The sequence below is a fragment of the Trachemys scripta genome, chromosome 1 (genome assembly GCF_013100865.1).
Source record: "Trachemys scripta elegans isolate TJP31775 chromosome 1, CAS_Tse_1.0, whole genome shotgun sequence".
NCBI lineage: Eukaryota > Metazoa > Chordata > Testudines > Emydidae > Trachemys > Trachemys scripta.
Genome location: NC_048298.1, coordinates 163,938,949 through 163,966,179, shown reverse-complemented (window position 1 = coordinate 163,966,179; position 27,231 = coordinate 163,938,949). Strand labels below are relative to the sequence as shown.

The window sequence follows — 27,231 nt, the reverse complement described above, 5'->3', positions numbered from 1 at the left end:
AGACAATAAACATGAAGTCCCCTGCAGAGTTGCTTTTGTAGACCAGTACTGTACTTTTAAAAGGAACCTGTTAATTTAAAGTTCATCCTTTTAAACCCATTACCTTCTCTGTTACTAATAACATCTTAGACTCTAGTTGCTTTCCATAGCATATGTCATTGGGTTTCTTTTTAATATATCTCTGCCTGGGTGATGAAAATCTATGAAGTGAATTTCCTTTTTTGTGTTTAGTTATTTTCACTTCAAGGTTCTTAGTGCAACAAGACGGGTTGCAAATGGTGCTGGGGAATGCTTATGTTTCAAAACTATGTTCTGCATGGATTTTTAAAATATTAATGGAAAGTTTCCTATTTTGGTTGTTTTTTTAACTGTTTTGGGGCCAAATCTAAGCTGACAGTGTTCCCTTATGTGAAAGATTGAAGGTTTAACTAAGGATAGCAAAGAAAAGAGGGGAGTGGGAAGAGAGAAGACAGGAACCAAAGAAGAGCTTGAACAAAAAGCTAGAACAGTAGAGGAGTGATGTAGGTGAATGCCTCTCAACCTGTCAAGGCCCCAAAATGGGCCACTAAGCATAGCAAAGGCCTATAATGAGGGTCACACAAAATTATTTATGCAGGAAACTTGAAAGGATGTGGGATTGATTCATTTAGTGTCAGCAACACTTTCTATCACCTCAACTTCATGATCCTTTATTTCTGATGCCAGTAATTTTAAATAATAAAGGGGAAAGAATATAAGATGTGTGTGGAATGTAGGGAACTTTGAGCTGTCCTCCAGAATGAGGAACATTTGAGAGAAAGTGGTGCATGAGACTTACGGGCTCAGATCTTCCCCCCCCATTCTATTGTTTACTACAAGGTAAAAGAATCAGAACAGTGGTAAGGGGCCCTAAAAACCGTATATCCAGCTGAGAGAAGATTCTCCTGGCCCAGCCACTGCAGAAGTCAGCCATAAGTCTGTCCTTCAAAGCCCCATTCAGATGTCCTGGCCTACCAGGAGTGGGGATTCAGCACTGCAGAGATTCTGGGTCATGCTGTAGCCTGCTGGGATTGTTACCCAGGGTTTTCAGAACCCAAAGCAGTGGTAACTTAACTGTTTCACTCCAGGTGGTGTCAGGAATAAATCAATGGGAATGCAGCAATTCCGGGTGATGAAAGATTAACACAAGTAAGTGAGTTAAAACTACAATTTATTAGATTCAAGCACACACAGACATAAGTAATAGGTTTAAAACATCCCATATAATTACCTAGAATCTGAGATGATATTGAATAATTTACAGCAGGTTCATGATGGCCAGTTGCTTCCCCGCCGGGGAGTATGGTATCAGGAAAAAGTTTCTCAGGATAGCTTCAGAGAACTCCTCCAAAGTACACGCTATTACCTAGTCTTTTGTAACTAACGTTTATGAAACACATAGCTCATGGTGACCCCTACCGGGTCATCACTTCTCCTAACTTCAATAAACTACTTGGCAACAAACATTCCTAACAATCTTAGTCATAAATAAGCTTCTATATCAAAGGCACCCAAAACTCAAGGTTTCAATCCACCTATTTTCTTTCAGTCTCAATTTGTTGACTCTTTTCTCCCCTCCTCCTATTCTGATTAGCAGAAACAGCAGGCATGCAGCTAGCATTTGACCTTGCCTCCCAAAGCCCTGCTTGTTCAAATTAACCCTTAACTATGTGGTGTTCTATTTTATTAATTCATGGTGGCTGAATGTACATAATATGGTTGCAATTAGTTTAATTGAATTCTGGAGTTCATACACCTCTCAAATCTGGAGCAACAGGATGGCTGCTGTAATTTCCACAGACCCCCGGCTGTCTAAATTATGCCAGGGGCCTCTCTGACCCCGTGGAATAATCCAGAATTGGGAGGATTCAAAAGTGGCTTAAAATCACTTTAGCCCCCCACGTCCTCCTAAGCTATGAGTTCTGTGCTGCACCTCTTAGAGGCACAGAGCAGAATTTCTTGAAATCTTGTAGGCATTCCCAGGGGTAAAAGGAATATTCATCCAGGTGGTTGTTTCTCAGGAAGATAATCTTCATGCTATGTGTTTGGTTTTCCCCTTCATGAATTTTCAGCGTAACATATGTAGGGAAAATACACTTTATTGGTAGATTTAAAAATAGTATAACAAAATTGATAATATTTTGTTTTAAAATATCAATGGTCACCACTTGTCAGTTGGTTTGATTTTGATAGCCCAGAAACTATGCTGTGTCTCCTTGGAGAAAAAAGGTTTTAGAGTTCAAAGGGGTGCTAGAAAAATAATCACCACTGAGTTTGACACATAAAAAATTAATTTGTCTAGGACCAGCTGGAACTGCAGGAGCAAGCTAGAAAGGGAGAATTCCAGCTGCAGGGAAACTTCACCCAGCAAAACTCTCCAGCAGGATATCAAATATCGTACAAACTTTCATTGTCTGGTCACATACCCAGTGGGGAAAGCATGTGTGTGTTTGTAGCTAACTCCCCTAAACCTTAGTGACCAAAGGGCTTTTGCTCAACGTTCTTGAAAAAGGTCCCCTCAGAAGGGATGAGTTAAGTCCCGATCCCCATTGCAGTGACTGTAAACTTTTTGTGCTCCCGCCATCCCTCTATCATTCTATCTGTGACTTAGCAATCTGCTGATATCACCAGCTTCCCCCAGAAAGATCTTGAAACCAATTTTACTATTTCTTTTAGTAACAGGCTGGGTTAAATTTTCTTGTGGTGCTGGGTTTGACTTACTACTGATCAAGGGCTTGATCCTGTGAGCTACTGAGAGTACCCCAGACTCCAACTGACAAAAGTAGAAATTTTGAGCATGGAAGGCCAAATGGATGGGACAAAGTGCCAAATACTTTCAGCCTAATACTGAGTGACATCAACACCAATTGAAATCAGTGGGAATTGAGAGTGCTCAGCTCTAGCATGATTGGGCTCTTATTAGGGAAAATATTTGAAGAGGGGTAGAAAATAATAAAAGGAAGGGTCACACTACCCTCTCCATTGACTCAAGTAGTCCAGGACAAGCATTAATGGGCTAGTTCTTAAGTTCTAATACACCTCCATTAAGGAAAGAACCCCAGCCCATTGTGGTGTCTGGGAAACTCATAAAGCTGATGCAGCTTTTGAAAATGGAACAACTCAGCTCAACGTTGCTATTACCTGTCCTACAAGTTCAAGCAATGGGAAATTCCACTAGTTTAAATGTAACTGACTGTTGGTCTTGTGGTAGTGCCCTTGTCCAGCATGGGGCAGAAGTTGGATCCAGTCTCTATTTCTTCATTGCTTTAGGGGTGGGAATCAAGATTTTCTCAAATCTACAATATATTTGTTGGAAAAGGAAAGTGAAATGTAAACAAAATAGGCCTCTACAAAGCACCACCAGGGCTACGTGTGAACATTAAGTGGGGGCTGTGGACATATCCCATGCCAGCAAGTGTCCCCAGAGGCATTTGGCTGATTCACAGCCAGAATTCCTTGAGTCACTGGGAAAGCACAGGTCAGAGTGAGAGCTCTGATACCTTTTAAAAGGATGCGCCATGGTTCTGCTGACTGATACAGAAGGGGGAGTGAAGCTGTGGCACTGGATTGTCTGGCCCTTGCACTAAGGGCCATGATTGGCTTCTACACAGATGATCAAGGGACAGGAGGTTTATTTTAAAGTGCCAGTCCCTCTCCCTCAGTTACAATGTCAGCATAGGACCTGCCACAATCATAGATTATTAGGGTTGGAAGGGACCTCAGGAGATCATCTAGTCCAACCCCCTGCTCAAAGCAGGATCAATCCCCAACTAAATCCCCAGATGGCCCCTTCAAGGATTGAACTCACAACCCTGGGTTTAGCAGGCCAACGCTCAAACCACTGAGCTATCCCTCCCCCCATCTTTCAGGAGACACTTGCAACTGTTTCCCAAAGTTTGTAGATATTCAAATGCTTGATCTGTTAATTTTCAATTTCAGTTGTCTGGGAGGTTACTCATAAATCATCCCTGGACAGGTTTACAAAGTATTGCAGAGAAATGCTGATGATCACTGAGAAGTCATTTTCATTGCTAGCTAAAGTATATTTTCTCATTCCATTCCGTCAATCTCCCTCAGCAGCCCAGACCACATCTCTGTCAGAACGAGTGGATTGACTGCCTACAGTTGATCCAGCTGCTGCTCTAAAAGTTTAAACATTTTAAAAGTATTCTTTTATTGTGACTCTTATCTTAGCTAGTCAACATAGTGATGCTTCTGTAGAGGGGCCTCTGAGCTTAATTGGGAGTGTTCCAGTCAGGAAGGCCCTGAGTGGTGCAAGCCAGCCTTGGAGACTACAACTTCCATTGGGAAAAAAGAGAGAGACTTCCATTTCCAGGGGATGCAGAGGGAGCATGCGCTGGGCTCTATTTTGGTGAGGAGCTGGGCTGCTGGTCAGGGGAGCTGAGATTGCTTTGTGGAGCTCTGTCCAAACCAGGAGCTGCTGGCTCTTTGATCAAGCAGGGAGGCTCACAGAGGCAACTGCTGGGCTTCATAGCAACAGTCCAGTGCCCAGAACTGACTGAGGTTGTCCTTGAGTGAAGGCAGTATGAGTAACCACCACCTTTGTTGTTTGGGAAAGTGCTTGCAGGGGAAGGGGGATAGCAAAGAGACCTTAAGGGGTTTCCCTGAGTCTGAGAAGATATGAAGTGGTCGTATTGTCTAACCAGGATCTGGGGTTACTGACCTCTGGCTATAACAACTCCAATCTTCAGAGGGGTTGTGCAGCTTGAAATGATCCCAAGTTAGAATTGCTCTCCCCATGTTGCCGTAGCTGGACTGGTTTACTGGACCAACAGAGTGCTGTCCTCAGCTTCAACAGCAAGCACGCCCACGCAAGCATCTAGAACTCTGAAATTCAGAGGAGTGCACACTCAGGGGGTGGGGAAATGGTGGCAGTGTAAATGTAAATTGGTGAAGTTTCATTTACTGCTGTAAACTGCAGTTAACTGATTTATTGAAGTGCCCCCTGCTGATTTAAAGTGGTTGTGGCATTTTCATTCTCAGTGTGTTACATCACGTGTTTCTAAATTGTTGAGTAAAGGTTTGTTAACTCTAATCTAAGTGCATATTGGGTGTATATTATTTAAAATTGGTACTTTTGAGTTAGACTTTTTGCATAGATTAGCTCAGGGTTACTCCTGGAAGCTCCCAAGGCACACCTTTGAGTATGTACAGGGCCCCAGCCAGGTGGAGGCATCTCCAAGATTAATTTCCTTTACAAGTAAAAGGACTGCAGCAGAGGGGTGGATAGAGGATTCCCATCTGTCCAATATCACCACTGGGATACTCAAGATCTCCTTTACTGTTGACATCATCAGGCACCTGGGCACACAGGTGACTGTTGCCTGCTCCCAAATAATCTAGAAAGGAAGAGGGGGTACATTTCATGTTGTGATTATAAAATATCCGTGTCCTTGATGTGACTCAGATATCGACATCCTGCAGGGAAAGGATCTTAATTTTATGCTAGCTATAAAATTGATCAATAGAGAATTTAGAATTTTAGATCCTTGTCACTCCCAGATTAAGTGGAATACTTAGGTTGGTTTATTTTACAGTGCTGGTCACTCTGCAGATGTTCTGACAGATTAAGTGGATAAACACTTGCCATTTTTCCTCATCTGAACCAATGACAAGTGAATCTTCCCAGCACTGTATCAGCCCATGGGCTAGAATAGCACTGCTGATGCTGCTTTTCAGAGTTTATGGGACAATGGATCCTTGTAGCTATAGAAACCACAGTTCCCTTTCCCCCATCCATCCTATGAACTGTTCTATTTGGAGCTGGTGCAGAGATCCCCCTCCCTACTGGAGAAATAATCCAGTCTACAGCTTGTCTCAGTCACCAAGTGTATAGAACTTCATTTGCATACAGAAAATATTAAACAGCCAGGCGGGGTGTGTATGTGTGATTATAGATTAAGAGTGGAACAGCGTGGACTGTGCAGTGTCCTAATGTGGCTTTGGGGAGCGTGGTCCTTTTTTGAGACTGGAATGTTGTGTGTGTCACCCAGGAAAAAAATGTGCCTGGACTCTAGTCCTGGTGCATTTCCAGGTATAATTATCCTGATCAGAAACATCAACACTTTTTTTTTTTTTTTACTTTCAACTCTTTCCCAGTCATTAAAGTTTGAGTGTAATGTAAGACATGTGGAGAGTCAGACAGAGAGGATATAAGTATGTTACCAGGATATCCTAAATCAGGGGTAGGCAACCTATGGCACGCGTGCCGAAGGCGGCACGCAAGCTGATTTTCAGTGGCACTCACACTGCCCGTATCCTGGCCACCGGGTCCTGGCCACCAACTCTGCATTTTAATTTAATTTAAAATGAAGCTTCTTAAACATTTTAAAAACCTTATTGACTTTACATACAACAATAGTTTAGTTATATATTATAGACTTATAGAAAGAGACCTTCTAAAAATGTTAAAATGTATTACCGGCACATGAAACCTTAAATTAGAGTGAATAGATGAAGACTCGGCACACCACTTCTGAAAGGTTGCCGACCCCTGTCCTAAATCTAAGAAATGGTCTACAAATCTGCATTTATCCCATTCACAACTGTGACTTCATCCTCATTAACTAAATGGCAACCTTATACAGCCAGTATTCAAATGTCCTAAAGCATCAGCCTCAGATGAGTAAAAGGGAACCAAATACATGGTGAGAGGTGTGTTATTTTTAATATATAGGTTAGATTCCTGAGGGTTTGATCAAATGAACCAGTGACTGATTTAAGGAGGAGGCACAACTCTATTACAATTTCCAGAATGCTTTGGGAAATACAGATTTCCAAGACAACTTTAAATCCCTCTCTTTCCTCCCTCATGCTATGGTACTGGCTGACAGAGCTCTTTCAGATCTCCACATATAATGGTGTCTGGGGTTGTTGGATGCCACGTAGAAAGGACACAATGGGATGAGTTCCTTCAACCTCCTTAGCTCTTCTTTGGGAGGCTCTGGTGCTGGGACTTTCCAGGATCACACACTAATGAGGAGCAGAGTATAAATTTTTTCTGTCTGTCTAACAATAACACAGAACAAACCCAGAAGGATGGTGTGTGCTCACAAGGTGATCTCTCTCTCTCTCTCTTGGATTTACAAAGATACACTCACTAGAGTGGTGACGGAGAATGGGAATGGATCCTTCCTCTAACACAAGGATTCTCAACCTTTTTCTTTCTGAGCCCCCCCAACATGCCCTAAAAACTCCACAGCCCTGCCTGTGCCACAACTTTTTCTGCATATCCAGTAGATTAAAAGCCAGGGCCAGCATTAGGGGGTAGCAAGCAGGGCAACTGCCTGGGGCTCCATGCCACAGGGGGCCTCGCGAAGCTAAGTTACTCGGGCTTCGGCTTCAGCCCAGGGTGGTAGAGCTTGGGCTTCAGCCCCGGGCCCCAGTTAGTCTAATGCAGGCCCTCCTCTCTGGTTTACTTTGGTGGCCCCCCAGAGGGCCCCGGACTCCTGGTTGTGAACCACTGCTCTAACACATGGTCCGTAATCCCCATCTCCCACTATGACTTCAAGTGACATCAGATTCTTGGGGATTGTCCCCCACCATTCTGAAGCAAAAATAGGGTACTGAGTAATTCCAGGTATATGGCAAGGAAAGTGCCAAGTTCAATGCAAATCCAGAGAAGTTTGTAACAGTCATGGAGCACTGCAGCTATGTTAATAAATAGGGACAGAGAATCATACTGCTGCAAGGTCCAATCCTGCACTAGTGCCCAAAATAGCATTGTTAGAGCACTTAGCAACAGATTTAAGACCAGATACTTTACTAATTTTTGGAATGGAAAGAAAGGCTGTATGTCACAGGGGAATGCTGGCTATCCCACTGATATAAGGTGCCCATTAATTTCTAGCCCTGGCAGGTGGAAGTTAAAACCATGTTCTGATCACCATCTTACTTTTTTCCCCCTCCACATGAATTCCAACATGATTTTAGCAGCTAAAAATTAAATTAGAGTGAGAAATGACTATATTATACTCTTTGAAAGCAGAAATGTCATGCTTCCAGATGGTGTGAAGCACGCATTTCTAAATTCAGCTGTTCCTGAGACATCAGCCACTAAAATCACGTCAAGATGGAAGTGGGCGACCTGGAAGTAACTGGAATGAGGTGATTTTTAAGTGTGTGTTTCAGCCAAGATATTATTTTTGTTGTTGTTTCTCTATCGGATGTCCTGGATTGGTAACCAGAAAGGGATAATGCTGATCCTTGCAGAAGGAAGAGCCATGGCTTCTCTCTCACACCAAGATTTTCTCCTTCTTGTTTCTTTAGAACAAAAAGCCCACTGTTCAGAGCAGTGTGATGACACCACAAGCAGAACAGTGACAAGGTCGAGCTGTGTTTGTCATATGATCAAACAGATTACCCATCTGAAGCTTTATATGGTCATATCTCAGCCTCAAGGAAATGCACACATATCGAGACAAACAACAGTGAGAAGAACCATGTTATGTTCTCATTACAATAAAATCTACTTAGATCCACTTTTAAAACAGTACATAAAATCTCACTCGCAGTTCCCATCACTGAATGAACAGGACTAAAAATATCAAACAGACCAACCCACGCTTGTTTCTCTCCCTGCTCAGCCCTTAGCATAGTGACACGCTCAGCGGTTTTTTGTTAGAGATTTTCTTTCAGAACTTTCAGGGGATGGGGCCTTGCCATCTTGAGGAAACCTGCAGTTCTTAGAATGAGGCCTCCTCCCAGCATGGAAAAGATGGGACATGGAGACTCCTCGGTGTGATGAGTGTGAGAGGCAGTCCCCAGCTCCTAAGGCGCTGAGTGCGAGAGGCGTGAAGACAACTTCCTTCCAAGTCTAGGCCATGGGAAACAGTGAGAGCAAGCAGTATGGAGAAAGGTCTATCCTAATGTGGGATGAAGCATTCTGGGGTGAGAGGCAAGAAGCCAGCCTCTCTTACAGTTTGGGACCCTTGGGACACAGAATATGGTGACAGCTGCCTTGCAATGTGGAACAGAGTTCCAAAGAGAGCCCTATCATAGATTTTCCTGAAGGACTCTCCCACAGCAAGTGGGATGTGAGCTATTCGTTGGAGTCTGCCTCTACAGATGGCCTTCACTCCCATGGTGAAACAGACAGTTGAAAGAGAATGTCCATGGCTGGTGGCTGCAAAGGTTCATTGGGACTTGTTTGCTCAGGGCTCTGTATCTCAGCCTCACGGCCACCTCTTGGTACCCAGCCCATCAACACGACTCTTCTGTGACAACATCAAACCACAAGGGACATCCTGGTTGGGAAATCATTCTGAGGGAGAGAGAAGAAGAAATGTAAACATAAAATCACATGTGGAACCAGGAGAAAGAGGCAGCTTGGGCAGGGGCCGGGGCACTGGGCCTGCACAACAGAATGAATGGCATTAGCTTCACCAGAGTGTGCTGAATGCACCTGCTGCCAAGGGGGCAGCCTCCACCTCCACACTAAGCTGCAGGGCCCCCCGTTCTCTCACACACACACTAACTAAGCTCAGAGGGTATTGATCACACTACCCAAGTTGAGGGATGTATCCCACTAAGGGGACATGAAGGGACATTCAACACCCTGACCTACCAAGGCCTTTGAACAGATTCAGTGACCCCCACAAACCAAACTGGAGCAGGAATTTGCTCCTCCCCACTAACCAGTCTGAGGAGCAGCGCATTTGGCACATGCATGCACACACAGACACAGAGCAGTTCATCTCCACACAGACACACCTTTCCAAAACCATTCCTCTGAGAGCTGTTACACAAGCATTCGCCACTAAATACATCCCAGCCCACACAATGGATACCCCACTCCTCATCTAGCATGGTTGCCATGGATATGGCCCGCAATTCCTCTAAGACCCAGATAATGTCTCATCCCTACCATGTTTCCCCTGACCCTGATAACCTCCCCTCCCCATCGCTCCATCCTGATCCTCCTATGCCCCTAACCTTCCCTCTTCACCTACTCCATCTAATCCGCCTAGGCCCAAATATAACCTCCCCTCCCCAGTCACTCCACCCTGAATGCTCTATCCCAGATAACCTCCCCTTCCTGCCCCACCCACTCCAGGACTAAGAGGCAAGTTGGCTAAATGCGAAGATCACAACCCCTGCCTCTCCCCAACATGATCAGATCACAACCCCTGCCTCTCCCCATCATGATCCCCTAAAATTCCCCCTAGCTGCCTCACCCTCAGGATCTCCTAAATCTACATGTACCATCTCTGGCAAGGTCCCTCACACTCTATCCCTTGCCTGGGATTCCTCCACCAAGACCCTAAACTCCATCTCTTGTCTGGTGATCCCCCAGACCCTAGATAGCATCCCCTGCCTGGTGTTCCCCGCTCATCCCATTTGGATCAGGAGCGCCAGACACGGCCTCACTGTTTTCTTGGGCTCCTTTTTCCTCTTCTTGTCCGAGGCGTTGAGGTAAGCCTGCTCCCTGGTCCTGTACGAAGGGCCCCGGCTCAGCTCCCTCTCGCTGTATGGAGGCAGGGTGTCTTCTCCTTCCTCTTGCTTTGGCGGCTGTTGCTGCTGCTGCTGCTGCCCTGCTTTGTAGGTGGACGGCGGTGACCAGGCGTAATACGTTCCCCCTCGCTGGCTGGGCTGCGAGCTCAGCTTCGAGGGTGTCTCACTCCGTTCGCCACTCTCCTCATAGCTCCGGGACTTCCTCTCTAGAACGCTGCTGAGGTAGGAGTGGTCATACTTCTGACTCCCTCCAGGCGTCCGGCTCACCAGCCTGGGCAGGTGCTTCTCATCATGGGCCCGTCTCCTGGGTGGGCTGTATGACCAGCCCCGATCCGAGTCTGTCAGCGGCTCGCGGTTTCCCCTGCGCTTTCCATAGTACTCCTCCGAGGAACTGTCCTGGTGCTGTGCCACCCCGCCGCGTCCCCCTCGTGACTCCGACCTCTCAAAACGCCTGGGCTCCTGGCCAACATCTGTCCGGCGGGTGCGCTGGCTGTAGGACTCTGCGAAGGCCGCCAGCTCGTCCATGGAGACGGCCGGCACACCCACAGAGAAGTTCTTCCTTGACAGCATTTCCGACTTCGATCTCTGCTGGCTGCAGGAGAGAGGAGGGCAGAATTGTGAGATGCAGTGTGTGCCCCCCATCGGAGCTGGGAGGAGGAAGCAAGAGCTACTCCCTAGCACTGAAGCCTGTTGGCACACATATGCCCTGATGGGGAAACTAAGAATCAGCCTGCCATAGTGCAGTCACCAGCAAGCTTTGAGTGAACAATGTACATTGTACCAACAGACCATCTGGGGAAGGGAACACTTTAAGGGACTGAGCTGGACTTCCTACAGGCTGCTCCACCAGAGACACTAGGGTGAGATTCCCAGGCGATGAATGTGTGCATTAGTGTGCTCTAAGGAGTGGAGTGCCATTCCCTTGGGCCAGCACTGCAGACTGCATGGCACAGAGAGACTGGGGTGTGGTTCCTGCTAGAGTGCACTGTATCTCTTAATGCATCAGAGAGACTGGGGTGCCATTCCCAGGAGTCCCACTGAACACAGGGGAGGGGTGTGGGTTTCTTGGCCTTATAAATGACTATCAAATATTTCACATTATCAGACATGGAATAGGAGAGGCTCTGGCTTTGCCTGAGTGGATGGGCTAAGGAGAGCTGTGGGAATCAGATCAATTCTATTTTTGTCCAAGACAGGCCCCATTTCCATCTTCCCCCATTCTGCATCCCCTCTGCTCTGCCAGCCGGGAACAGATCAGCAGGAAAGTGAGGACAGCTGTGATGTATAAGACCTTTCTTCCTTCACCATTCCCTGGCCAGGTACAGCTGTCTCCTGAGCACTGCGCTCACCTGTGCTTAAAGTTGTCCCTCTCCTCCCTGTAATCAGAAACTGCCTGTGTCCTTGATGCACCACCTCCGCTGATCACCCCTGCCCAGTACTCCGCATCACCATCCAGGTCCCCCGCAGGAGGGAGGGGTTTCCTTCGCACCTGCCGGTAAGGCTGACGGAAGTTCGAGTCCTCGTGCAGGGAGCTGAGTTCAGAGATGGTGTTGTTATCTGCCAGGACACAGGGGAGAGAAACAGATACTGCAGAGGAGATGTGTGTGTGTGTGTGAGAAGGGACAGTGAGACCATGGTGGGACTAGTTCTGATACATTCAGACAGAAGCCAAGTCCCCCTCTATTAAAAATAATCAGAAACAGAATCCAAACCCCTTCTCAGAATGCTGGCCTTGGGCCCTTCTTACCCCAGGAGGGTGAATTTTAGATCTCAACTCTCAACAGATTTGGAGAATGCCTCTGGTGTGCAACCCTGTCCAATTTCAGCCTTATATGGGTGTTCTGTTTTGTATAAGTGTGGCATAACACATAGGCACACACGTACCTCCTCTGGTTTCAGACTGGCTGGCCGTGGGTTTGGCCTGACTAGCCAAGCTAAAACAAGATCAACCCCCTCAAAAAATGATCTGCACGCTCCCTGCCATCTCTCGTCTGCTGAATCGCTGTCAATCACTACCCCGTCAAGCACAATGACATCTGGATTCCAGACGCTGTAATCTGGAGAGAGTCTTTTTATAGTAGATCTGGTGGGTGTAAATGGCAATGCGTTCCGTGATGACTGTTTTAGAACTACATGTAATTTGTTAGTTTCTCCTAATCAGTACAGAGCTGTGATTAATGCCATTCCCTAAACCTTTATCGTCATTGATTGAGGGAGCTCGTACATCTGTGACTGCCAGGATCTAAAGCCATCTTTATACAGACACCTACTCGGACCTATTGGATGCACAGGCTAATGATAATGGGCACAAGTTTTTTTGGAAAATGACCTGTATCCACCACATATGAATGTCAAGACTCCTCATATCATTGGGTTGGATGAGTCAGTTACTAGGCTACCTCAGGCATTTGATCTCTCTTGTCTTCTTCACCAGCAACATTTTTAGGTCTGTTCGTCTACTTTGAAGTGTGCTGGCAGAAGGCATCAGCGATGTGAACCCTGGCTTGGTGGGTAGAGCCCAGCAAAACAATGAAAGGCCTGGCCCTTCAGATGAGGAAGGGGCCAGAGAACCCACAGATTATGGGGTACAAGGAATGAAAAAACAGGGATGGGTGTGCAGGTTTTAGGGTCAAAATGAGGAATCCGCATGGGCCCATGGAGAAGAGAACCCTGCACAGCCCTCACCACTTCGAGAAGGTGTCCTAGAAGTCAGTGGAGGCCACTCAGAGGAACTCTGCCTTGATGTTTGCCAGCCCCACAGACTGATATCCTCTATATATGTCAACCAGCCCCTTGACCCCCAGTCAGTGTACTGCCATGCCATGATACCTCTTCCACACTGCCTGTGTGAACTCTATCCCGCACCCCCTAGACTGTAAATACCAATCTACAATGTGCCTCTGACCCATCCCATATTGCCCAGTGTCACAAACCTTCCTCCACTGTAACTGCCCACACATTGACAGCTAGAATCCCTGACATCTCTTCTCCTGGTAAATGCAAGAAACAACCGTACTGTTTCAGATCCACCATTTCACTGAGGTGGCCAATACAAACTACCTCTCCATCCCCCAAAGCATATTGGGGCTGTTATACCAATAACATAACATATACCTTAAGAGACTTATTACAGACCCACATTTCCTCCTAAAACTATACAGACACCACACTGTCTCATACACCCACAGTTATATCATAGCTATATGACAGAGAAGGCAGGAATGTGGGCCTAGATTTTCAAACATGGGTGTCAAAAGTTAGGGTCCTAACTCCTTATTTACGTTTTTACATAAACAGGGCTGATTTTTAAAAGTGTTGAACATCGAACGGCTCCTACTGACTTAAGTGAGAGCTGCTAGATTAGCCACACCTTTGAAAATCATGCCACAGATTTTGGTGCCTATTTATGTTCTGAGCCTAACTCTAGGCATCATACATTCTTGAAAAGCTAGGCCAGGGGGTCTAAGTTCAATTTGTTTGTGGAACCTTCACTATGAATTTCCAGACTATTAATCATAGAATCATAGGACTGGAATAGACCTCGAGAGGTCATCTAGTCAAGGCCCCTCTGGGAAGGGTCATACAATGCCTGTTTCTCACATCGCTCTCGCATCCTCCTGGCTGGGTCAAACTGTGCCAGTTCTTTCTCGACGTAGTACAACACCTTCATGGAGTCCCTCTCCTTGTCGGCCTGGATCCTGTACCCCTTGCGCACTGCTGGGAGAAGAAAACATTCGGAGAACAGCACTTTCAAACCAAGCAGTGGCTTTTGGTGTACACAACTTCTGTAGCTAGTTGAGCCCACATCATCAGGCAGGTGGCCTACAATTCCCAAAGCCTGTGGATTGGTCATTTTGTCTTTGCTTCGGGTGAAATTCAAGAGCAACATGATATGAGGTTGAACAATTATGTTGTTTATAAAGTTTGCAGTAATAGCAAAATGGGTTTGGATGAGACCACTACATACAACAAAATATGCTGATGTAGTGTCATTGTGACAGGGTGAATCTACCCCACCCAGGGACTGGCAAAGGGTAAAGTAACACCCTTGTTGACCTCAGGAGAACACCCCCCCATTTCAAACCCTCAGGAAAGGATTTGTCAGGGCAGCAATGGGGTGAGTGGAGGCATGGCAGAGTGGAGTTCTGCTATGCCTGGCTCTCTACTAGCAGAAGGACCAGTGGCATAAGCTCCTGAACAGCACTATCTTGCACTGAAGCCAGGTGGCTGAGAATCAGGGAGCTGCAACTGGCCCGCTGCACTCTCCCACTCCCCCACTCAACCTGAGCTCTGCTCGGACGTGGTGAAGAGTATATTCCATGGGGTATCAGAAGTTCCAGGGAATACAGAGGGAAGCCCATTAAGTGTCTTCAGATTTAAGACCTTTAAGTGCCTTAAAAGTAAATAATAAAATTCTGACGTTTATACTGAAGGTACTGGTGAGCCAATGGCAGAATCTTAAAAGAGATCCCATCTGTTCTATTAGGTACCTGCAAAACTGCAGTCTGCTCATACCGTATTTTATACAAAATGTAGGGCTCAGTCATAACTAGTAAGTTACCTCACCTGCAAGGGGAGTGTTATACCCCTTCATGGCATATGGCATACTTCCCCACCTGTGTGCCTGGACAGCTCCATGCTTTTGCTTCCTCCCTGCTTGCTATATGTGCCTGGAGCCACAGGGACTTTAATTATGAGGGGCTCTTGCATAGGGTATATTGTGTGGAAGGCTCTTTGTGCATTTCCTCTCCCTACCCTCTAGCCCACAAAAGGGCCTATGCCAATGTGGCCCATACTCTGCAAACAGAGAATTACAGCACGTAGATCTTTGAAGAAACTAAAGCATTTACCAGAGATGGTTAAGCAAAGGTCCCAGTCTCATGCTATTCCAGAACTGGTCTGGTTGCAAAATGTGACTAACAATCTAACACCCAAACTCACCCCACTAGGAGAAAGGGGCTCAGGGAAACAAGCAAAGAAATCCAGCTGGGAACTCTTAAATCATCTAGAACTTGAAACCAACCAATCCATTTTGTTTGGATTTAATATGCTTGCTCATATTTGTGCATGCACCAGACATTGCTTGCACACTTATCTGATACTGTGGTTTTCAATAACGTTGGTTGGTGTTTTGTGGTGGAAGATTCTCGATTTATTCCACATCCTGATACAGTAGTGACTAACATATAGATTCCATGTTACGTTGCATGGTGTGCACTGGTTGGACTATAAGGGCTTGTCTACACAGGACATTACTGCGCAGCAAGCCAGGTTGTGAATCTACAGCGCACAAGCTTGCCATGCAGTAACCTGCCACATGGATATGGCTACAGCACACGAAAGTCCTGCAGTGCAGCGTAGCATACTGCTACTTGAAGATTTTCACTGCACTGTAGCCATGTCCACGTGGTGAGTTACTATGTGGCAGGCTGGTGCACTGCAGATTTATACCCTGGCTTGCTGCTCAGTAACTTGCTGTGTAGACAAGTCCTGAGTCACCTTCTGTCCTAAACTGCTGTGCAGTGCTGCTATGCTCCACTCCAAAGATGGCTGCATTTCAGCTATGGGTAAATCAATTCCTGTAATTAGTTTGTGAAGTACTTTGGTGTGAAAGGGCTTTATTGTATGTTGTTACTGTACATTTGTAAGGTAAATAACCCTATTAAACTATGACCTTGTATATGTGTACTCAGTAAAAACAATTAGATGCGTAAGATATAGTGTGGTGCTATTAGAATAGTGTCGGCAGTTTGTCTACCTTAAAAAAATCACTCTTAAATAGCTCAGCTGATGGAAGTCTAGAATTTTGTTCTTCCATTGTGCTTTGTTATTGTTAAAATTATGTGCATATAAGCCCTGCAAATGTGCAGATCACACAGAGCTACTATCCCTACCCTACAAAGCTTATTACATTATATCTCTATATGTGAATTTTGTGCCAGTGAAAGGTGCTGGATTGACAAATCTGGAAACTAAATTCTTCCACTGCACTGACAGAGCAAGTACAGCAGTGTGCACTTCCTGCTCTGCCTTGCCAGTGTGCCTGAACTCTAGCCTGGACGCTGCCAACAAAAGTGCCAATTATGGATATTTTTTCTGACATATCTACTTGGTAGTGCTGGAACTAGGGTTGTTGGGGATGCTGCTGCACCCCTGGCTTGCAGTAGTAATACCAAATACATGGTTTCCATCATCAGCAACCCCATTATACGCAAAAAGAACAGGAGTACTTGTGGCACCTTAGAGACTAACAAATTTAAGCTTATGCTCTAATAAATTTGTTAGTCTCTAAGGTGCCACAAGTACTCCTGTTCTTTTTGCGGATACAGACTAATACGGCTGCTACTCTGAAACCCCATTATAAAAATTGTTTCAGCACCCCGGTATCTACTAGGAATTGGATTAACCCCCATCACGCTGGCAGGCCAGATGCCACCCCTTGCCCAGGCTACAGGCATTAGCTCAGAATTGACAACCTCGTAACTGGAGACCTGACCAGGTCACCTGTATGTTAGTTTTGCTCAAAATAGGTATTAGTCTTATAGGAAGATATTTAGTGTTTAGACTCTATGAAATGCTTATATGTTGCTCCGTGCATTAATCTAATTGATAATAGCTATATCCCATGTTATAAGGTGATATTTACATGTTTGCTCTGTAACTGTAGAAGTGTTTGCTCTGAAACTTCAAGCCCCCAGAGTCAGGAGAGAAACATTACCAAGTGTGAAATACTAGTTTGCCACAGGAGGTGTTATCACCTGCTCAACAGAAGAAGGCCCATAGACACCAGACAAACCATTGTGGGACATCAGAGGACAAAATATTTTGTTGATTGCCCTCCACCCGCTCCTACCCCACCCATGAAGAGGAGATGTGCACTTTGACTCTGGGGGAAGGGAATAAAAATCACTGACAGGAAGAAATTGCACCTGCTGGCTGTTTGAACTCTGAAGGGCCAGAGATTCTAAGCTGCAGCCAGATATCCCCAGGGGTTGCCCCTTGGATCTGCCCTGAAAGACACTTCAGGCAGGCCCAGATCACTACAATTCTGTCACTCTTAGGATTTATATGGTAACTCATTGGTGTGTATATGTTTGCTTGCTTTAACCTGTAAATAACTCTCTTATTCCTTTGTTCTAGTTAATAAACCTTTTGATAGTTTATTAGAGGATTGACTACAGACGTTGTCTTTGGTGTAGGATCTAGAGTACCAATTGATCTGGTGTATGTGACTGGTCTCATGGGACTGGAAGCAACCTAAATGTGGTGTGACTTTTGGTGTAAGTGACCACTTATCACTAAGTCCAGTTTGTCTGAGTGGCAAGACAGACTGGAGAGTCTAAGGGGATTGTCTGTGACTCAATGGTGTAAGACTGTTAGAACAGCGTTTCCCAAACTTTTTTGGCCACGGAACACTTTTTAGCCTATTACGGAACACTTATAATATTATTTTGTAGTCGTTTGGTTTTCAAATAAAAAATTTGTTATTTGTGCTCAAATATATTTTATTTTATAAAACAAAGCAAAAATACAAATTTAAAATAACTCGAACTAACAATTTCTAATTGGAAAGCGCGTATAAAGTAGTACAAAAATCAAGTGCAAGAGTCAAAATTAAAAACAGTGTTCTACTTAAAAAAATTGTTTTTATATATACACAAACACCAAACAAATTAGATTTTTACTAGGAAAATCTATTTTATAAACAGAAATACAAATTTGGATTTAATGGGATTGGTGTTTCTGCGTTTTTCTATCACAAATTCGCTTAATATTAGGAATAATGCTGGAAAGTTGAATCCCCATGTTAGGTGCAGCATCAAGTCTATTCCTATATTTGGTTTTTGTTGCAGTATAATATGAAAATCCCATCTCACACAAATAAGTTGTAGCAAAAGGAAGGAGCACTCAAACTGCACGTTTAGCCACATTAGGGTACTCTTCTATTAGGCTGCTCCAAAAATTATTCAGCGGAAGATCCTTAAACTTTTGTTTCAAATCAGAGTCAGAATTTAAATCAATTAGCCTTTCATAATCGTGCGCAGTAAAGCCGACTGGTTTGGCTGTAATTACAAACGGATTTTGAACCCAAGCATTATCGTTAGTAGTTGTATGAAAATATTCTAATAAAGAGGCCTGCAAGTCATGTAAGTGCTGGAAAATGGTGCTGGAAAATTCTTCATGGACTGTAGAATTTATTTGTCAAAAATTCATGTACTGTAGGGAAGCAGTCGAAGTTATTCTGTTCAACAGAAGATGCCCAGAATTCCAGTTTCTTTTTTAACGACAAAATTTTATCCATTGTAGTAAAAATGGTCATATTCTTTCCTTGCAGCGAGATTAATTTCATTTAATTTTGCAAAAATATCTGCAAGATACGCAAGTCTCATTAGCCACGAGGAATTTGTCAGACAGTCATTAAATTTTCATCCTGAATTATCTGAAGTGAAGAATACCAGTAGTTCACTACAAAGCTCAAAAAGCCTCACAAGCACTTTTCCTCTGGATAGCCACCTCACTTCCGTATGTAAAAGAAGCATTTTGTGCTGACTACCCATTTCCTCGCACAAAATTTTAAATAACCTGGATTGAAGTGGTTGAGATTTGACAAAATTGATACTTTGTACTGCTTCATCGAGCACAATTTTCAGATATGCTGGTATTTTTTTAACTGCAAGTCCTTGTCTGTGTAGAACACAATGGCTCTCAGTGCTTTCTGGTGCCACACTTATGATTCGCGTTACAGCTCCCTTCATCTTCCCGATTATTGCCCGAGCACCGTCAGTACATACATCAATACATTTTCCCCAACTAATTTCATGCTTTCTGATAAAATTGTTGATGCAGTTGAATATTTCTTCTCCAGTCATGTTGCTTTGCAGAGATTCACATAAGAGCAGGTCCTCTTCAATAATATTATTAAATCTATATCGGACAAATACTAATAGCACAGCAAGACCTGAAATGTCAGTGGACTCATCTAGCTCCAATGAATACTCATGGCAAATTTTCAGTCGGCAAACTAGCTCTTTTTCTATGTTATCAGCAAGATCTTTAATACGGTGTGCCACAGTATTATTTGACAACTGTACAGCATCAATTTTTTTACCAGACTGCTCGCTCAATATGCACATTACAATATCTTTCGTGCAAGGCTTGATAAGAGTTTCTCCAATAGTGTGAGCTTCTCCGGCAAGCGCTATATGGTAACTTACTCGATAAGATGCCTCTATTGCACCTTCGTTGTCTGTTTTAGCAATTTTAATCATTGAAAGTTTACAATTTCCAAGTGAGTCACGCTGCGTCTCGAAAAAACTTGTATCTTTGTCTTTGTATTCAGCATGCTTGGTTTCCAAATGCCTACGAAGTTTAGCAGGAGCCAATGAACTGTTTGCTAGTATTTTGTTGCACACAACGCACTGCGCATGAGGAACATCTTTATTTCCCACACAAGTAAAACCGAAAGACAAATAATTTTCATCATACTTTCGTTTCGGTCTTTTAACACCTGCTTCTTCTTGTTTTCTGATATACTTTGGTGGAAATTCTTTCACCTTGGATAACTCACTAGTACTAACAGATTTTTCGGCAACAAAAGACTGTGATTGTTCATCCTCACTTTGAAGTGTCACAATATTTTGCTCGTTTATTTCGGCCACAGTTGGAGTACCAGAAGAACTTGCTTTTCATTTCAAAGTTCCTTCTTTTAGCCACAGATCTATTGTGATTAGGTTTAATAACAATATTTAGAAATACTGATTTTTGTCAAATTTTGTTTGTCACAAATATTTGTACTGTTTCGAGCGAAGCTAGTTTAGTTGTGCTTATCGCACACACGGTAAAGACCCACAGGTTTGAACGTGTTGCGTGAATATGTTATATTCAACATGGCGTAAAGAGAATGGTGTGTGCATACCACTGCAGTTGGCACAGCCTTGAGCGGAAGGGGTACGACGTCACTAACTGAAACGTTCCCCAAAGGGGTAAACGTCAACATGCTTGTGTGCCGCGTTCAATTTACGCCATGATATTCAATACGAGATCTATCAATAACCGGAAAAAGAGTTTTATGTTAAATTATAGTCATTCAAAAAGAGTTGTAAACTACGCTTCAAATATGCCAAATTTAAAATTTAAAAAAAATTTAAAGACCCTTTTTTTTTAATTATGATTCTTTTACGGAACACCTATTCACATCCTGTGGAACATCAGTGTTCCGCGGAACACAGTTTGGGAAACGCTGTGTTAGAGTGATCCAGAAGTTCACATTTGTTATTGGTTTGGTGAAATCTAATTGTAGCACTTACCACCAGTTTGGGATGTCTGCCCTCACGGAACCACTCACAGCTGTGAGCCATTCCAGACAGCGTGACACCCCCACACCGCGTTTTACATAGGCCACTGAACAACCATCAAGTGGAAATGACTTTGAGTCCATAGCGACCTTTGTGAAATTTGAACTGGTGATTTACAGGCTCCATCTCACATTCCAGTCCCTTGAGCCATTATTCATTTTGAGGTTGTGCCAGATATCTATTTGGGTTACATCTACAGCTCCTGGAACCGATAGAAAATTAGTTAGGCTTAATAAACTTCATGCTTGGCTTGCTATTGCTGCTGTGTATCAAAAGGAAAACTAATTTCCTGGTTAATTCTGGAAGCATCTAGGAACTAATACTGGCATTATAACTGTTAAGATGATTGTGGGAAGTGCATGGAAAATATTTTCTATTACAGGTGAAGCCTAGTGTCTGTGGTTTGACTCATCAGATCTTATTACAACAATGCAAAATGCTCCACTTACTGAAACTTTTTATTATGCCTCTGTATGGTGCCAAAATACTAGTACTTCACACTTGTTCTCTTCATCTGAAGATTGCCATGCCCTTTTTAACAGTGGAGTAAATATTTTTATTCCTGTTTTACAGATAGGGAAACTAAGGCACAGAGAAGTTTAAGTAACTTGTCCAAGATCACATGCCAAATCAGTGGAAACAGAGCCCTTCCTAATCATTAGACTGTACTCCATCCTCATGAACTGCTAATGTGTTCTTACGTGTTAACTGTGTCCCTTGGGGCACTGCTTTTTGAACCTTCTAAAAGACAATGTCCACACTGGCAACAGAACCATGCTAGCTACAAGTTTAGACTGTGTTCATAAAGAGCTTGCAGTGTTTCCCTCACCAGAATGGAGGATTGCTTTTTCTGAGCACTGTTTGCAAATGACATGACTGCCCATCGTCCCTCCCGCCATCCCAAACACCTCCCGCTCCACAAGGTCTGTAATACAAAAAAATCCTTGACCTCATTGGTCAGGAAAACCATGCCAGAGCCTCACTAGTAACAACTCAGTTTAAAATGGACACATTGCCTTAAAAATTACAACTACAAACGGAACAGCCGAAAGTCTATTTCTTGTTGACTTGCCTGTCAAGCCTTGAGTTTAGGGCTACCCTACTCAGAATGGCAAACTGGGGATCCTGACTTTGGTTCTATTCCTGGCTCTGTCACTGGCTCACTGTGTGATACTGGGTAAGTCACTGAATCTCTCTAGGCCTCAGCTTTCTCATCTATAAAATGGGGATAATCATATCAACTCACCTTGCAGGGATCTCATGATTAATGTTTTCTAAACATCTAGGCTGTTTGGGACAGGGACCGTCTTTTTGTCCTGAGTTTGTACATCACCTAGCACAATGGTGTCCTGGACTATGACTGGGGCTATGGTAATATAAATAAGAAAGCTTTTTAAGATCCTCAACTGTCTTTTTATTATTTTATAAGTGCAAAGTCTATATAAAGTGGGGTCTTGGCAAGTAAAGAGCCTTTCCATTCAGCTTTAAATTGTACCTGAGTCATAAATTTTAATTTACACTTGTATTGTGCTAATGAGCTGGGATCTCAAGCAGCATATCCCTAATTCTTTTGAAGAGCCTGGAACAAGGCCTGAAACCAGGTGCTCTGACACAGTGACGTGCAGTGAAATTTTTGAAAGCACGCATTGACTTTCTGGGGGGAGGCTATGCTCCCTAACTATTCAACAATCCCCTGATGTGCCCAAGTCCACAGCCTACGTCCAGTGCTGCATTCTATGTGAAGTGACATTTTACAAAAAAATAATATTAAGCACTGGGCTGGAGTCCAACATGTTCTGAAGATGATTTTTTCATTGGATATGTTTCTGCTTTGGGTCAATGGCTGATTTATTTCCTATTTCTGAACACTCTGTTCCAGATCTTTCTTTCGAAGATGAAAGTTTGTTCCACCAGCTCATTAGTTCACCCATTCTGATTTCAGTGGAAGAGCGAAGAAATATACAGATTGTTGAAGCTGAACATAAGAATGGGTCTGACCTATGGTCCATATCGTTCAGTCACAGCTTCTGGCTGTCAGAGATTTAGGGACACCTAGAGGATGGGGTTGTGTCCCTGACCATCTTGGCTAATAGCCGTTGATGGACCTATCCTCCATGAACCTATCTAATTATTTTTTGAACCCAGTTATACCTTTGGCCTTCACAACATCCCCTGGCAACAAGTTCCACACATTCACTGTGCGTTGCATGAAGAAGCACTTCCTTATGTTTGTTTTAAATGCACTGCCTATTAATTTCATTGGATGTCTCCTCGTTCTTATATTATGTGAAGGGGTCAATAGTACTTTTGTATTCACTTTCTCTACACCATTCATGATTGTATAGATTTCTGTCATAGCGCTCCCACCCCCACCCCCTTGGTTGTCTCTTTTTTTAAGCTGAACAGTCACAGTCTTTTAAATCTCTCTTCATATGGCAGCTGTTCCATACTCCTAATCATTTTTGTTGCCCTTCTTTGCATCTTTTCCAGTTCTAATGTATCTTTTTCAAAATGGAGTGACCCGAACTGCACACTGTATTCAGTGTGGCTGTAACATGGATTTATATAGTGGCAATATGATATTTTCTGTCTTATTATCTATCCCTTTCCTAATGGTTCCTAACATCCTGTTAGCTTTTTCGCTGCCGCTGCACATTAAACAGATGTTTTCAGAGAACTACCCACAATGACTCTAAGATCTCTTTCTTGAGTGGTAACAGTTAATTTGTATAGTTAGGATTATATTTTCCAATGTGCATTATATTGCATTTATCAACATTGAATTTCATCTGCCATTTTCTTGCCAAGTCATCCAATTTTGTGAAATTCCCTTTGTAACTCTTTGAGTCAACTTTGGACTTAACTAGCTTGAGTAATTTTGTATCATCTGCAAACTATGTAACCTGTTTACCCCTTTTTCCAGACCATTTATGAATATGTTTAATAGCACTGGTCCCAGTATTGATCATTGCAGGACCTTGCTATCTACCTTTCTCCACTGTGAAAATTTACCATTTATTCCTACTGTTTGCTTCCTATCTTTTAACCAGTTACTGATCCATGAGAGAACCTTCCCTCTTATCCCATGACTGATTATTTTGTTTAAGAACTTTTGGTGAGGGACCTTGTCACAGGCTTGTCTTCCTTGAGTGCTCCTTTAGCACCTTGATCATCGAGTGGCCCCACGACTGTTTGGCAGGCTTCCTCCTTCTGATGAATTTTTTGGTAGTTCAAAAAAAAAAAGCGAATATGCTGATAAGGGAGGTGGAAGATTATTTCAAAAGTCTGATTCCCTGCTTAAGTTATCTAATTGCCTTCTCAATGGTGTCATATCAATGTGGTGCTGTGATAAAATTCAACTTTTGATAATTAATGATTACATTCCTCCTCCCCAAATTCTCTGTGCAGTTTCATATGGCAATAGTGCTCTTCCCCACTTCTCACCCTAAATTGTTCTGTAATGTGGCTGTGTCCTGTTAAGTAAATGTTGTGTTCCTCCCCAGGGGTGGCTGTTTCTCAGTGGTGGCTGAAGTAGGCTGGGTAGACACATCACACAGATATTGTAAACTTGCTACCAGTCCACTCCCAGATCTAATTTCAAAGTTAAGTTCCACATCTTTAAAGCCCACAATGGTCTATGGCTTGGCTAAGTCAGAATGCCTGTCACTGTGCTCTCTTCCATGTCATTCTAGGAAGCTGTGGCTGACAGAGCCCAGGTTCTGATGTGTTGGGGCAAGGGACAGGTTCTGTATGTGTCTGTGTCCATCCAGGGGGAGGGACCCTAGCCACAGAACTCCCTACCACAGAAGATCATAATTACTCTCATTTTACAGATAGTGAAGCTGAGGTACAAAGTGACTTGCTTAAAATAATTAAAACTCATGATTAAAATTCAGGCTCTCAGTCCTGTGCTTAGCTCACACCATTCTCTCCATGGAGCTAACCCTCCTTCTCCCGCCCCACTCCCTTTGAGGATTCTGCTGACTCAGAATGCTCTGACAAGCTGACAGGAGAGACTGGGTGCAGATTACCATTTTGGCTTCCTCCACTGGAGTCACTTGGTGCTAGGGGAGGGGGATGCGACTTCTCCATCAGCACAACAGGAGATGGCACGCCAGCTCCCGGAACAGTGGGGATGTAGTAAGGACCTGGGATGGAGGTGACAGCAGATGGGTATCCAGCTTTTGCAGCCTTGCCCGCTTCATACACTGAAAAGAGAGCAATAATTAGCAACCAAGTGCCAGCCCTTCTCCTCCAAGGTGCTCCAAAACAGCACTCCTGCTGCTGCTCCTGCTTCGGATTTTGGTGACTGCCCAGCAGGAGACGTCTGGTGTGTTATGAATGGAACTCAAGAGCCAGTGGATTTCTCTGAGCTTAAAAGGAGTTCCAAAAATGGTAAGGGGCAGCTTATTCTCTGCTGAAGGCCCTCAAAAGCCTGGTTAGTCAAGGGCATTCAGCACATAAATCTAGGCTCCACTCAATTTCTTGTTTGGGTTTGTAGCAGTTCATCCTGAAAACCAGAATGGGACTCTCAAGAGGCAAGCTTACTCCAAAGGCTCATGAACCTCAGCAAACCTGGCCTGAGGTTTGGGTTTGCAATGGAACCTGGCCTTGTTGCAGGTGTTTTGCATGACTCTAGTAGGCAGCTGCTTTGCAACATGGGAAAGACACATACCAGAATGCTCTCTGCTCTGCAGCCACAGCACTTTCTATCAAACATACCTGACAGGACTGCAGCTTCGGGATGGGGAATGTGACACTAGAGGAGCAGGCACAGTTGCCAGCACCTCGCTGGCAGGAGACTTCTGGGAATTACATTCTTAATTAACTCAGAGCATTTGGCATTAAACTATAGGTTGGGTGCTTCATTCTTAGTAACAGGCAATCTTTAGTCAAGTGGGGCACTCAGGTTGGGGAAGGGTATGAGCAGATTTCCCTCACACGTAGCAAAAGGGATGTGGGAGGAAACTTCGCACTTTGGTCCCTGCTTCGCACTTTGGTCCCAAATCACTCACATGCCCGTGGACAGCAGCAGGAATCTGGACAGCAGGGACAGCGGACGTAGCAGCAGCAGCTATGTGGGCAGCACTGGCACCAGCAGATCCCAACCAGGAGAAAAAACAGGAAAGCCCCCAGGATCACCAGGCCCACAAACACCCACTCTGGAAACCAAATGAGAACAAATGGTCAAAGGACACAACACCTGTGAAAGACAATGGCAAGGACTCCAGCCGGAGGGGTAGGGAGAGAACAGGCATGAGGGCTAATAGAAGGAGCAGGATCTCTCCTGGTGAAAAGTAAGGAGACAATAGGTCCCTCCTACACTCTACATTGCAATCAGAGATGTGATTGCAACATGTGTAGATATACTCAAGTTGGTTGTCATCTAGCTAGCTCGAAGAACAGCAGCAGTGAAGCTGTGGCAGCACGGCTGTACAAGCCCAACCAGGACCCTGGGTACGTACTCGAGTGGCTAGCCCGTGCTACCACAGCTTCACTACTGCTGTTATTCAAGCTAGCTAGATCAAAGCTAGCTTGGGTACGTCTACATGTCCTGCAGTCACATCTCGGAGACAGAGGGTGAGAGGCATGGAGACAGGCTCCCTCTCACTGTGCTGGACAGAGGAGGTGCTGGGGGGTGAACAGTATGGAGGCACTAGCCCTACTCTGTTCTTGTGGGACAGAATCAATCCCCTTTGGAGGGTTAGAGGCAGAGCTAGACAAATATCATAAAACATGTTACACAAACATTTGTTTTCCCCAGCTGCGTTTGTGCCCTGTTTGTGCATGCTCTACCCCAGCATTCTAGTTTTAATTACACAAATGGTGGCAGAAAACACACCATAAATAGCCTGGTAAATGAACCAAACAAGGCTCTGCCTGCCCCTTCACTACTAGGCCCACACACACAATTATTATTGTGAATGTACTTGGAGAATATTACATTCAGTGCTGCATCCAGCCAGGAAATCTGACAGCAGCCACATTTTTCTACCATCGATGCCTCAGGAGAGCTTCATGTGGCCCAGAAAGTAAAAGGCTAAAAATGTGCTAACATTCCCTAATCTCCCTTATCCATCCCTCTCTAAGAAACTTAAAGGCACAGTGGGCTTTTTCAAGTCTTCATCCTTTTTAAAGGAATGACATTCATCCAGTCAAGGAAAAGAAACAATATTACATGACACAGGCAACCAATCGCAGCTCAGCAATACAGCTCAAATTTAACATCTCTAACAGCAGTTGCCCTCAGTGTTTCACAATCAATCCATAAAGAAAAAAAAAAGCCTGTGGGGAAAATACTCACCAAATCAATGTGAGAAGACTGGGATCTGCCTGCAGACATTCCAGGAGCAGGAAAAGAGGCTAATATTTTATTTAGGTTGCA

The 27,231-nt window shown here is 44.2% G+C and overlaps 1 protein-coding gene and 1 long non-coding RNA gene across 8 annotated transcripts in view; both read right to left on the bottom strand.

Moving 5' to 3' along the window:
- Window positions 1-1,172: 1,172 nt before the first annotated feature.
- Window positions 1,173-6,287, bottom strand: LOC117888442. Its single transcript, XR_004648333.1, has 2 exons — window positions 4,703-6,287; window positions 1,173-3,314 (listed from the first exon to the last, which is right to left on the bottom strand). It is a non-coding gene; the product is annotated as an uncharacterized LOC117888442 (long non-coding RNA).
- A 2,177-nt stretch (window positions 6,288-8,464) lies between these two features.
- The window catches only part of ILDR2 (immunoglobulin like domain containing receptor 2), a 48,740-nt gene continuing 29,973 nt past the window's right edge, over window positions 8,465-27,231 (bottom strand). For 3 of the 7 annotated variants that reach the window (XM_034791754.1, XM_034791791.1, XM_034791810.1), the window contains 6 exons: window positions 25,862-26,008; window positions 24,878-25,054; window positions 14,092-14,208; window positions 11,841-12,078; window positions 10,355-11,083; window positions 8,465-9,301 (listed from right to left, as the gene is read on the bottom strand). In XM_034791754.1, coding sequence (XP_034647645.1) covers window positions 10,369-11,083; window positions 11,841-12,078; window positions 14,092-14,208; window positions 24,878-25,054; window positions 25,862-26,008 — 1,394 coding nt within the window. In that variant the 3' untranslated portion in view covers window positions 8,465-9,301; window positions 10,355-10,368. The remainder of the gene's footprint in view (window positions 9,302-10,354; window positions 11,084-11,840; window positions 12,079-14,091; window positions 14,209-24,877; window positions 25,055-25,861; window positions 26,009-27,231) is intronic. The other 4 variants (XM_034791783.1, XM_034791800.1, XM_034791764.1 and 1 more) reach the window with 3 other exon arrangements.